General features: G+C 48.3%; 1 protein-coding gene across 2 annotated transcripts in view; it reads left to right on the forward strand.

Annotated features, from left to right (window-relative positions):
* The first annotated feature begins 411 nt into the window (after nucleotides 1-411).
* The window catches only part of NSG2 (neuronal vesicle trafficking associated 2), a 34,636-nt gene continuing 21,624 nt past the window's right edge, over nucleotides 412-13,423 (forward strand). Inside the window, exons 1-2 of one of the 2 annotated variants that reach the window (XM_065029539.1) lie at nucleotides 412-607; nucleotides 1,119-1,269. In XM_065029539.1, coding sequence (XP_064885611.1) covers nucleotides 1,141-1,269 — 129 coding nt within the window. In that variant the 5' untranslated portion in view covers nucleotides 412-607; nucleotides 1,119-1,140. Of the gene's footprint in view, nucleotides 1,033-1,118; nucleotides 1,270-13,423 lie in introns of both variants that reach the window. The other variant, XM_065029540.1, reaches the window with a different exon arrangement.

The raw sequence follows: 13,423 nt of genomic DNA on the forward strand, positions 1-13,423 counted from the left end.
GTGCCCAGGGAGGTTGTGGAGTCTCCTCTGCAGACATTCCAACCCGCCTGGACACCTTCCTGTGTAACCTCATCTGGGTGTTCCTGCTCCATGGGGGGATTGCACTGGATGAGCTTTCCAGGGCCCTTCCAATCCCTGACATTCTGGGATTCTCTGACCCCTGCAGCGCTGCAGCTGCCGCGGGTGTCCCCCCCGTGCAGTCCCATCCGTCCCCGCATCCCTCCCGCATCCGCACTCCCCCCCCCGCCCCCGCCAGCCTGCAGGGGGCGCCCCCGCCTCCCGGGGCGCGCGGCCGTGCTCTGCGGGGCCGCCAGGGGGTGCCCGAGGCCGCGGGGCGTGCGCGCGCGCGGCGGGCGGCGGCGGCGGCGGGAGGTGGGAACGGGCGGGGGAGCCGCCGCCCGCCCTCAGTCGCGCTTGCGGAGCCGCAGCCGAGCGCAGGGCGCAGCGCTGTCCCTTCAGCACCGCGACCGCCGCGCCTCGGCACCGCCCGTTGAACGGTAACGGAAACCTTCCCCCCGCCTCTCCGAGCCGCTGCCGTCCCCCGCACCGCCCCCCCCTCCGCCGCAGCGCCCGGGCCGAGCCGCCGCCAGTCACCGCGTGGTCTGCAGTAAGTACGGGCTCGGGGGCGGCGGGAGGGGCGCTGGGGGTGCCCGCAGCCCCCCTCCCCCCAATCCCCAGCATCCCCCCCTGCAGCGCGACCCCCAGGGGGAGCTGCGAGGGGGGACCCCCAAGTCTCCCAGGGTGCGGAGTTTGCAAGAGGGGGGTGATTCTGCGCCCTCACTGGGGATGCAAAATAGAAAAATATAGGGGGGGTGTGCTGGGTGTCCAAAGCATCGGTGGGGCCGGGCTGCCCGCGGGGAGTGCTCCCCGTCCCCCCGCTGTTTGGGGGTGCTTTGGGGGTGGGAGCGTTGTGAGCAGCCGTGCGTGGGTCGTAAGGGGTGTGGGGGTGTCTGCGTAAGGCAAAACGCACGGGGGAGGTCAAGTGGCGGCGTGGGACGCGGTGTGTCTGGATACCCAGGTGTGCGAGCCCAGGTAACCCGTGCGCCAAGTCAAACCGAGCGGGGCGAGGCAGAAATCCCCCCCTTCCCTTGTGACACCGCTCGTCTCGCTGGTTTTAGGTCTGGAAAGCAAGGTCCAAGAATGGTGAAGCTGGGGAGTAATTTGAACGACAAGAACAACAAACAGCCATCCACCGAAGATGGTTTTCAGACAGTTCCTTTGATCACACCTTTGGAAGTAAATCACCTGCAGTTCCCAGCTCCGGAAAAGGTAAAACGAAATTGAATGGCACTTCTGCATGATTATGCACACAGATATATCCCTTGGTTTTCAATGTCTTGGTGATTTACTGGTCTGTGGTTATAGGAAAGAGGCATAGTGATTATTCAATAAATAAAAGAGGTTTCCTTTCATAGTGTGTTTACCTGTTTTAATATGGCAAATAAGCACACAGCTGTCCCCCAATCTCTTCCCTCCTCAAAAAAACCCCAAATGTTCCTTCATAAATATAACTGGAAAAGCCTTGGTGTGTTTCTCTTGCAAACGCTGCAGAAACTGAGGAACAATTTACAGTGTGTTATTATTATCAGTAACATTAATTGAGAGTAACGTGACAACTCTTCTGAAATAAGCAGCTATTTTAATGATCTCAGTTAAGGTTTGTTTGATTTTCTCTGGCTTTGCAAAGCTTATTTGGGCGTGGAGGATGTGATTTCTCTGAGGATTGTGGCTGTGTCCCCATGCCCTGGGTGGGACAGCTTTGTCCCCTGACCACTCACCGCTGTCAGAGCTGAACGCAACACTAAAATACCCTGAAATGTGCATTTGCCGTGGGCTGCGTTTCGGTGCTTGGGGTTTTTTAGATGCAGTATGTACGAGGAAATCTTTTGTCTCTGTCGGTGCAGTGATGGTGCGTATCAATATAACCTGGTGAGGACATGATGAGACTGTAAAAATCTGTGTGCCCTGACAGTCCTTACAAAAACAAAGCCTGTCTGCAATGTAGTTCCCAGATGCCACAGAGATGGAGCCAACTCACCCGAAAGTACAGACGGAATGATTAGATCTTACAGGATAACGGAATAATAGTAAAATTAACACTGATGATTATTGAATGTGTATCCTGTTTTTACTGTGGTACAAAATGAATTTTCTCTAAATACACCAGGAGAACATGATGATGGATGTGATAAAACTGTCCAGATAGATAAATTATGTTTATTTTATGATAGAGCTGAGTCAACTGCCTTGACATCCTGGGAACCAGAGCCGTGTCAAAGGAGCTGGTTCCATTCTCCATGTGCCTCGTGGCAATCCAGAGTAACTTCGCTGCATTAAGGATACTTACACTTCCATGAATTGTTGTGAATGAGAGACTAAACCGGCCCTTATCTATGACTCTGATAAATGAGATTAAGGAAAATAATTCAAGCAAAGCAGTGTGATTTATCATAAATATCTGAAAGGCTCAGAGGAAACTAGGGATGTGTAAAAGTAACTCATTTGATGCCGGTACAAACAGCTCATTGAGATCACACCCTGTCACATGATGTGAAATTTAAATGATTCATGTATCAGACGAGACATGGATAAACCAACAAAAATCCTTTCAAGCTAATAAAGTGGTAATGAGTGTTCTCATGACCACCGTGTTCCAATTGCTTGTTGGTGAACAAACACCGGAGTGTATCAGTCTGGTGTGATTCCTTGCTGATTTTTCTGTTTAAACATGCCTACATCAATAATTCACATGTTGTTAGGTTACATTACCTTCATTAGCATACATTACTGTCAATGCACCTCCTGACATCCATATTTTTCTTTGCTGGAAGAGTGAGATGTATCTCCAGGAGTGCAGAGCGTGATTCAGAACTCATTAGAGTCACTGCTATTGATTTCTGCAGGCTGTGCTTCAGCTCCTGCGTGCAGGAGGCCTGGAGTTAACGGCGACTGGAAATCTTTGCAAGGAGAAGAGGTTATTTATGATAAAAGCAAAATAATTCACAATCTGTTTCCTTAGCTTTTTGTAGAACAGATTCTGTAGGGGTAAGTCCACCCTGGGGCAGAGGGGCTGTTTAAAGACCTGCTAATAAGGAGTTGAGCCTCAGGTGAAAAGCTTGGACAAAGGTTAAGTGAGAGGGGGAAATTTCGGCTTTGTGTTAGGAAAGCAAAGCTGCTGCAGAATTCAGACTGTGAGCCTGAGGAAGAGTAGACGTGGATTTCCAGTCTTTCACAGTGTATTTGTGCTTGGACTTGCCTTACAGTCAGGATGCTGGGTTAGAAAAATTAAAAAGAACCCTAAAATTGATTTGACTATTTTTCTATCTATTCCTAAAACCTGCCAGTAGTTGATTTTTAGCTTGGACAAGTGAGAATGCAAGCCAAGATGTTTCCTGTGTCTCTTGCAAGGGATGATGCATAAGTGAGCAGAGCCCAAGCAGGACTGGCGTTGGGTGCAGCAGCTCAGAAGGGCTTTGCTCGCTGGTTTTCTGAAATGCAAAGCCCTTGCTGCTGAGCGTTAACCACAAGGCGGCAACGGTCCCAGCCCTGCTGCAATCACACACAGAGCTGGCATGCCCTGGCGTGTCCTGTGAGTCAAATCTAAGGGGGGGATAAAGCAACGCAACTGCTGTTACCACCGGTGTGCAGTAATGACTTCACCTCGTCTGTGTACAGTACATGGCAAAGGTCTGCGAGCTCTGTTCATTTATAGGCTTTTTCCCACTGAGCCTTAGACACCTGCATGCAAGTTGAAGAGAAGTAAACCTGTTGTTTGTCAGTGTTCTTACCTTTGCAGATCCTTAATAGCACCCCGCAAAGCCCGTGGAATCTGCAAACTGAAAATTGTGATTTAAGGGCTGTAAATACTTGATTTTCATCATTTTAAGGATATTTTTCTAACTGGATCACTTGGGAGTCACTCGGAGTGACTCTAAGCATTAACCTCTGCAGGTGTTTCACCAGAGCTTCATCTCTTTCAAAATATTTCCTGCGTTTGGCTCCCCTTTCTGAGAAAGGATACAGTGAAAGAGTATAAAAATGAGGCTTTAGCGCATGTGGTTTAATCCCTGAAGCCCATCTCTTTGATTGTATGAAATCCTCTGGGGGGGAGGGAGTAATAGAGGGAAACACTTTCTTAAGGGTATGGTAAAACTTGCTGGCTGTCCTTTTGGGGATGCTTTCCTAACAGGCTTGTTTTTCGAAGCGCTGTGAGCTTAGCAGCTCCCTCCGCCTTCCACCTCGATGCTGTTGGAAAAATCCAGGCAGAAATTCAGGAAGCTTGAATTTGGCAACCTTTCTATTTCCAAATTATTGGCCACTGGACGGACTTTTTCCACCAAACGAGGACGTCTCTTCCCAAGGCTCGTGCTGTTCCTCCTGCAGCATCAGCATTCTCCTTGTTCTGTCAGCAGTTGTGTGGCTGCCATGGGAGAAATGTCCCCGGGACAGTGATTTCTCCCCTAGGGTGCTAAGCCTGCTGTGTATTTATATTTATTGACTATCTTCAAGCATTTTCCTTGCCTCCCTCTTCTCTTGCTGGGGTGGCATTTGCAGAAAGCAAAGACAGATGCTCTTCAATCATTCTTGTGTGTCCTGTTGATCTGAAATCCCTCCATGTAACAGGAATAATGGCCGTCACCGGCCACAAGCCCCTCACCTGGCTTTTTATGTCTCTGAATTTAATTTCTACTGTATTCAAAAAGCAAAAAAGAAGCAGCCTTTTTTGCTTTTAGGACCAAAGGGGCAAAGGCTGGCTGCTCGCTTGTTTTCCTAGGCACAGACAAACTGCTTCGGCAGTGATTGTTACGTGTGTCTCTGATGAGAATACTGAAAGACACGCAGCTTTTCTGGGACCACACTGTTTCGCTGCAATTTTAAATGAGACCAACAACTGGGGAGCCCTTGGTCTCATAGGCTTGCTTCAGTGTAATCCAGCAGGAAATGTCTCTGTTCTGGCAGTAAAACCCCTAATTTTGCATAACACAAAAGTACGCGAAAGCTATTGTCAGGGCTGCAAAAAACATCCGGCGTCTCTTTTGTGGTGGAGGCTGCAGAAGGCTTATCATGTGCTCCATTGTTCTTGATTTTGAATGCATCTGGAGGCTTGAGAAATCATTTATTTGGTGACGAATTCCTGCCGTCCAGCCCAAGAAAGAAAAAATAGGTGTAACTGTGCTCTTCGGATGCTCTTCCCATCCCGCGCTCCTGCCTCTTGCCGTCCCTGGCTGTGTCCCTCTCCGAGCGGCCGAGACCGCGGCATTTACGCAGAGTAATCAAGGCTTCCTGAAGATCGGGGGGGTCCCTTGTGTTCACAGCCTCTCCCTGTCGGTTTAACAGAAGATAATGTTTTGTCCTGGCCAGCTGAGCAGGCATAATTAATAGTACGCCGGATGAGTGCTTTTGTACCTGGGGGACTACTTGCGGCTCTGCCGTGAAATACTGACGTGAGGCTTTCCTCTGCACAGCAGCTCCAGCCAGCCCCAAGGTGCTCCCCGGCGGGAAGCATGGGGCTGGTTTTGGGGTGCTGCTGCGTGATGTGGGGCCGGGGGAGGCTCAGTCCCCCGTGACACTGTCTGGGGGGGCTCCTGTTGCAGCCGAGGGCCGTGTCTGCGCTCCCACCGAGTTTGGTGGGATGGAGCATATGGCAGAAGGGGAGGTGGGACAGGGCTGGTCATGGTGACGGCTGAAGGAAGGAAGAGTGAAAGGGAGGAGGATGCGAAGGGAAAAGAAGCGTGCAAAAAAAGAAAGGAATAAAAAGAGAGCGTTGCAAATGTGAAGGAGTGTCAGGCCATCCTGCTTTTCCCCATCCTTTCCTCTCTTCACTTGGGATACTCTGTCTAATCCCCACCAATACCAAGGTCTGAGCCTTCCTCTCCTGCGAAATCTGTCCCCGTTCTGCACTACGCAAATCCATCTGTCCTCTAAATGTGTATTTGAATGTAAACACTGCCTCTGCCTATCGAGCTATAATAAATGCAGCAATGCGCACTCTGGCAGCGTGGGGCTTCTGGGGTAACCTTTTCTACTTTGTTGACGTGTCTGGGACAGCCCTGCTCGGGGTTTTGGGCAGTTCACGCTCCTTCTCCGTGGACGCAGCCGCTGTGGGGTTGTCCCTCCCCGGAGCACACTGCGCCGCGGGGCACGGGCTGTGCCGCAGCCCACGCGATGCTCGCAGCCCTCGCTCACACCCGGCGCAGCGTTCGGCTGCCTCTCTTGCACACGGAAAACACGGTGCTGGTTTTGAGCGTGGGAAGTCTCAGGATTTGTGCAGCCTGGGCAGAAATTTCTCTCCCTAACTGCGCTGCTGCCGATGTCCGGGTCAGGTTGGTTAAAGCCAGCTCATGGCTGGTTTTGTGAGCTCCACTGCATCCCTTAAACCCCGTCATGTCTGCGCTGCAATCCCAGAGCCGTGTTCTGCAGAAACAGCAGGAATGGACACAGAAATGTGTTAAGATATGGACGTTTGACTAAGCCCATTGTGATCTATTCTCTATTCTAACATGAAAGCCCATTGCTGCAGGTGGACGTTATTTCAACAAGGCTGTGAAGTGAACCCTGCATACCAGTTACTTACTGGTCTGGAAAGTAAGACTGGGCAGATTCTTGACGAGTGTAAATCAGTGTAGTTTAGATGAAATCAATGGGGCTCTGCTAATTTACCGTGGCCAATCTGCCATCACTGTAGCGCAGTGATTGATTCTTTTGTCTGCTTTGCTATACCCTCTCCTGGCTGAACCTACTGAAATCAATTTTTGTCACCCCTTCGCAGCCTCCTGTGGGTTCCTGATGGTTATGGTCACCTAGGGATTTGTAGGGAGACTTAGCTGAATCATTTCCAAGCTCCCTTTGTGCTTGCGAGCTGTGCCTTTCCCTTCTCAGCTGCTTTCAGCTCCCAGTGCAGCCTGTGCTTTCTGTGCTGCCTTTCATCGGTGATGCCAGGGCTGATTACATTTGCTGTCTTTGTCCTTTTGTGATGTTCCTTATGCCTGGAATATCCTGGCACTGATTCAGGAGACCACTTTTTTCTACCACCCTCTGTGAAACTCATTTCCAGCACAACATCCATTAAATGAGCTGATACAGGAAAAAAAAAAGGAGTGTTTCTTCTGACTGTGGCTTTCTCCATTGACTATGGATTTGATCCCTGGGCATCCTTTTTTTCTTTACTTTCCTTTTGCTGCTCGATGTTTCAGATATTCCACGTATTTGAATAGTGACTAGGACGCCATGCGGGCTGCCATTACATACATCCCAAATGCCAGTTGTAATTCTAATCTCTGGGAAGTGTGCCTGCTGGGATGTGTTCATCCTGTAGATCTGGAAGCACAGCTTTCTCACCCATGAGATGGGATAAACTCATAATTATTTGGGACAGTTTTTAAAGACCTAATTGTCTAAAACTCCTTGAATTTGCAGCACAGTGATTGCAGGTAGGCTCTGATGACTTGTCATAGAATCGTAGAATCATTTTGGGTGGAAGAGACCCTCAGGATCATCAAGTCCAACCATAACCTCACTCCAGCACTAACCCATGTCCTTAAGAACCTCGTCTAAGCGCCTTTTAAACCCCTCCAGGGATGGTGACTCCAGCACTGCCCTGGGCAGCCTGTTCCAATGCCCCACAGCCCTTTACAGGAAGAATCTTTTCCTGATATCCAATATAAACCTCCCCTGGTGCAACTTGAGGCTGTTTCCTCTTGTCCTGTCACTTGCTACTTGGGAGAAGAGACCAACCCCCTCCATGCTCCAAGCTCATTCAGGAATTGCAGACAGTGATAAGGTCTCTGCTCAGTCCGTCCAGTCCAACGTGTCCTGTTTGTGGCAGCAGCCAGTGCAAGAGGCAGCAGGAGGTACAGGGGGTGCTGCTGCAGGCGTGGAGCTGCACGTCTATGAATGTTTCACCCTAAGCCTGCAAAGGAAGAGATTGTTTTAAGCCCCGAAACATGAGATTCTTGCATCTCTTTTCCTATATTTTTTTACTGCTAAGTGTTTGAACTTCAGCTACTGTTGGCAATGCGCACATCTTGTTTGCTCTTTGATGCTGGCTGTGTGTGAGCATTAGGGCTTGGAGGTCACTGCAGAATGTTGTGTGCGAGCAGGTGGTTTTAGCCATCCCTGGTCTTGTAATATATAAGCATAGGAAGTGACTCAGTCACAGCAGGTTTAGTGCCAAGCATGGAGGTCACCGCGTTGCTCCCATCAGTACCCGCCATCCCCTCTAAGGGATTTCACATTGATGCTCATTTGGGTAACGAAGGCAAAAGAAACCCCCACATCAGTGCCAGGAATGAGTGTACACTTTCTGTTCTCTCTCCGCAAGGAATGAAGAAAGGCAGGTATTTGGAAGCCAAGAGTCTCATTTTCATTTAAAAGTGAGCATGACTAATCCACATGGAACTGAGGGGTGTATTACAACCATTTTGTGGGACTACAAAGTCCAGCTTTGAACCTGGAGGAAACCTTTCTCCTTAGTAGGAGAAACACATTTTGTTTATCTCTTCTGTCAATCTGAAAGCCACTCTGAGTGAGAGACTCTTCATTATTAATAATCCCAGGAAGTAGTATTTTAAATTTTTATGGTTTGCACTTTGCAGCACCTGAACCACAATATATTACATGCACCGTGGCAGTGAAGTGGGAATTACAGCAGGGCTGCATGTCCTTTTCCAGATGAATAATTTAAAGTTTTCACAATGCCAGTTATGTTAAATATTATTACTCATTTCTTCAGGGAAAACCATAGAGCTCAAACGCAAATATAAAGTGGCAATAAATGATGTTACATTTAGCCAGTCTGAGACAAGACTCAGAATTCATATCAGTTCATTTTCTGAAACACTTACTTCATCCCATTGCAGGAAAATCCTTTTGAAGGTTCCATGCTTAATGTGATATTCTCCCATTTGTCACATTTCACATCTACTCTGCTCCTTCCTCCTGAAAGCAAATGCTTTTAATATAGTCAGCTTGGTTGGGAGCTGGCTTGCTTTTTTCTTTCAGCACCCAGAATCTCTCGTTTTCCCAGCTCTCTCCCACTGTTTACTTTCTCAGGGTTGTCGATGATGGATTTCCTGCTGGTGCACACAGACCCTCATCTGTTCTCACCTCAGCACATCTATAATTTTCCAAAGCATCACTACAGAGAAGGTGCCTGGTCCTGCATTCATTAAAGCCGAGGAAAAGTTTCGTATTGATTCCAGTGGTGTCACCAGCGTTAAGCCTAGAATAATAAGTGCATTTAGTTTTAGGACTCGATAAATGTATCAGCAAACGGCGTCATTAGAAAAATCTTGCTCATGTGGAGCAGCATGACAGGTGTGGCTTGTTGTCCTGTCCTGTTTGGGGTTTTATAGCTTTTACAGGCCATTCTCTATGCTGTGCTACTGAGCTCTTGCAGAAAAGCTGCTGAGGGATTGGAATGAGGAACCAGAAGAAAGAGAACAGAAAGTAACAACCTTTCGAGACACGGAGAATGTTATTGCATCTGCTAACCTAGGATGATTGAGGACAACAATTCTTCACAGAGCATCATTTTCTGTAGAGCATCTGACTCCTACCCAGCCCAGCCATATCTCTTGCTAGCTCCTGATCTCAGAAATGTTATATTTATATGGAAAATGCGCTGGAGCTACTATTATCGCTGAGTTGATGAAAAACTGTGGGTAGCAGCAAGCGTGGTCAGTCCTCCCGACTCAACCCCCAAGTGCTGCTGTGACTCAGTGTGTTACCAATATGCGGATATGGGGGTCACGCTGGTGTGTAAAGTGCTTTGACTGTCTTGCTGAAGAATGCCGCAGGAGCTCTGAGCATCGGTGTTAGAACTGGCTGTGGGAAGGTTCTTAAGCCCAGCTTAAGCTCTGACCTGGCCAAAGCACTTGAATGCACACTTAACTTTAAATATCTGATTAGTCCTGCTGATGTTAATAGGACTCTTAATAGGACTACTTGCATGCTTAAGTGCTTTGGTGAATTGGAAGGTAATGAGTTCACGCAATAAGCTTAAGTTTTGGAGGAACCTTCAAGGCCTGGCCGTGTGGACTTGCATAACTAGTCATGTCTTTTTGCTGCTCTGTGGAAGCCCTTTTCTCTTATATTCTTACAATCAGTGCACAAACGTTAGCGGGAAAGCAGCTTTCAAAGAACAGCTTTATTTTGGATATAAAATGAAGGAAGTCCCAGGTAATTTATTTGTATCTCCTTTGTTGCATCTGCCATAAACAGCACAGTCTTTGTGCAGTTTAAAGGCAGCGGGTGTCTGGGAAACAGTGTGAAAACTTTAAGAACAGGTTACAACAGCAGCGTAATTTGCAGGGGCATCCCCTGAGCTGGTGTTCTGCTCGACTCCATCCACAGCACTGGTTTAAAGTGCTGTAGATAGGCTGGGCTGAGCTGGCAGGAAGGCAGCTCCCTGGTGCATGATCACAACGCAGAAAATGAGGCACAGGCAGAGCTGGTGCTAGATCAGGGTCTAGATAATGAAACACAAAGGCTGACAAGTGTCCAAAAAACATTCAAATGGCATTTATCTGGATATTGCAAAGGCTCAGACAATCCAGAAAGCTGATGGGACTGTTCTTGCTTTTTAACGTCCATTTGCAGGTGATCAGGTTGCTTCATGAGATTAATAATATTAATAAAGATGCTGAGGGGTCTGGAGCATCTTTCTTATGAGGAAAGGCTGAGAGAGCTGGGGCTGTTCAGCTGGAGAGGAGAAGCTGAGGGGGGATCTCATCAATCCTTATAAATATCTCATGGGTGCGTGTCAGAGGATGGACCAGACTCCTTTCAGTGGTGCCCAGCGACAGGATGAGGGGCAATGGGCACAGACTGAAGCACAGGAGGTTCCATCTGAATATGAGGAGAAACTTCTTCGAGGTGCCAGAGCCCTGGAACAGGCTGCCCAGAGAGGTTGTGGAGTCTCCTTCTCCAGAGACATTCAAACCCACCTGGACACGACCCTGTGTGATCTGCTCTGGTGACCCTGCTCTAGCAGGTGGGTTGAACCGGGTGATCTCCAGAGGTCCCTTCCAACCCCAACCATCCTGCGATTCTGTGTTGCTGCAGCGGGGGTGGAGAGGGGCTAATTGTCTTTTCTGAGGAGTATTCAAGAGGCTGCTTGTCCATTTAAGCGCTGGTTCAATGGTTTGCATTTATCGTCCGTACTCATGAGGCCGGAGCACAGCCAAGCACTGCTGCCCGCTCTGGGATTTACACCCGTACATCGGTTCATTACAACCTTAACAGCATTGCAAAGAATGAGGAGCTGGGCATTTCTCTCCCTTTAGTTTGCTTTGAATTGTAACCTACCCAGGACCTCAATTTTATACTCCCTTTTACTGGTTTCAATCACAAATAACTCTATTGTAAAGTCAGCAAAGCCGCAAAATGGTCAAGAAGAGGGAAGGGGGATGATTCTGTTTGCTGTGGTTTGTAATAAACGCCAGTAGGGCTCCCAGGAAACCTGTCGTGGTGTGAGATGGATGTACCTTGTTTGCATTGAAACAGTGGGATCCAGGGCTGTGATGGAACCGCTTTGGGGCAGCCGGTGATAAATGAACACTGATCGTTGCACTGCGGAGTCAGTGGGGTTTTTATTACTGTACATCCAATTTGGTTAGAATTTCTGCAAGACTTTGCTGCCAGGAATTTTTTCTCAGTGACAAAATGGAAAAGAAAGGCGAAAAAGGAGTGTTGGCAGAAAATGGGGGAAGGCAAATCTTCTTTCCTACCCAACCCAAATCAGAAAGCTGGAAGATGAAAACAGAACAACCAGCCAAAATGGGAAATAACCGATAATGCTACAAATATAGGAAAAAAAAAAAAATCTTTATAAGATTAATTGTTCCTTTTCTAAATTTGTGCTTAGATTAATACTTGGTGCGTTAGAAAAGTTCCTTTGGGTTGTGAGCAGCTCTGATGTGGAGTCGTTTCAGTGACACAAGTGGCATTTGCACTGTCAGGGCAGCAGACGCCCCGCTGAAGGCTGCACGTGTGTCTGTCTGTGCCACCACCCGCGGTGCTCGCTCCTGCCTGGGGCTGCTGGGGGGGCCCTGGCCGGGCGCCCTCGCTGCAGGAGGCTCTGGGAGCGTGGTGAACACGACTCTGTTTCCACGCCTTTGCGTGGGCTCCCCGAGGCAGCTCACCAGGTGGAGACGGGTGAGCGCTGCTGCCAAAGTGGGATCCGTGCTCGGGCGTATTTATTTGGACCGTAGGCGACTGAACAAGAGGTAGCTCTTTTCTTCTAAATTTGCACCCAGCGCCCTCAGCAAAATTGCATTTTTATCGTTCCTGCCGCAATATTGAACGCTACCCCCGCGCTACAGGTTTCCAGTGTTCTGTTTGTCCTTTGTCATTTTATTTCTGTGCTCTTCTTTAAAGAGGAGACCTGACTGACTGACCTGTCTTTCTTCTGCTGAGTAATTCCACCAGGTGTCTGACAAAGATACTCCCGCAGAGCAGATATTTAGCTTTTGCAATGCCAAAAGGCATTTAGCAAAGGTACTTCTTAGCTCCTCTGCTAAAGCTTTTTGATACCTCTGCAGGTTTCTCTGCGAAACACTGACCAGCGGGATGAGTCCAGCCTTGTGCACACAGACACATTTCACTGCTGGCACAGGCAGCAAATGGGTCTCAAGGAGCTTCTGATCTGGCTGGGGACTGAGCTGCTTTATTTATTCGCAGACATGATAGATATTGCTACTGGACTTGAATGTGATGCCTCGCGAAGGGCTGTGTGGGTTTATTTTCAGTCTAATGCTGGATCCCTGTAGACAGCATAATTCAAATTCTCTTGCTTATAAGATATTAGCTGAGTGTACCAACAATTAAAAAATACACATAAGAAAACTAGCATTAATGACATAGAGTGAAGGAAAATGAAATTACATCTAGAAACAAGTGAGGCTTTAAATTTTTTCCTTATATTCTGGCTTCGTGGTGGTTCATTAAGATCTAACGTTAGAGTTTGTGAGAAAGCCCTCGTGTATGTTTAGAGATTTTGTCAGCAACTGAGATTTATCTCAGGCAGGAAGCGTCAATTTGGGAGACCTGGACACTGTGACTGATAGATTTGAGAACAGAATTTACTGTTCTGGGCTTACAAAAGGCCAGCGAGGAGGGTGGGAAGCTGGGGGCCAGGTGTGTGGAGTCCTGAGTGCACTTGCCTCCTTTTGAGTGAAAAAATGAGGTTGTTGTTTGTTCAGAGCTCAGAGCTAAACTGGGCCAGTTTGTCCTGGATGGAGAGGGAGCTTTGCTTTATGTACTCCACTCTGTGGGGTTAGATTCAATAATAGGTTCAGAGCAGGGTCAGGGTTCATCCCAAACTTACCGCATCACGGGTGCCCCCACGTGTCGTATCTCATCATCTATGTTGTGTCATCAGAAATCCTGAGTTCCAAACTGCTGATATAAATATGTGTGAGTG

Source organism: Columba livia, chromosome 14 (genome assembly GCF_036013475.1).
Source record: "Columba livia isolate bColLiv1 breed racing homer chromosome 14, bColLiv1.pat.W.v2, whole genome shotgun sequence".
In the NCBI taxonomy this organism is placed as follows: domain Eukaryota; kingdom Metazoa; phylum Chordata; class Aves; order Columbiformes; family Columbidae; genus Columba; species Columba livia.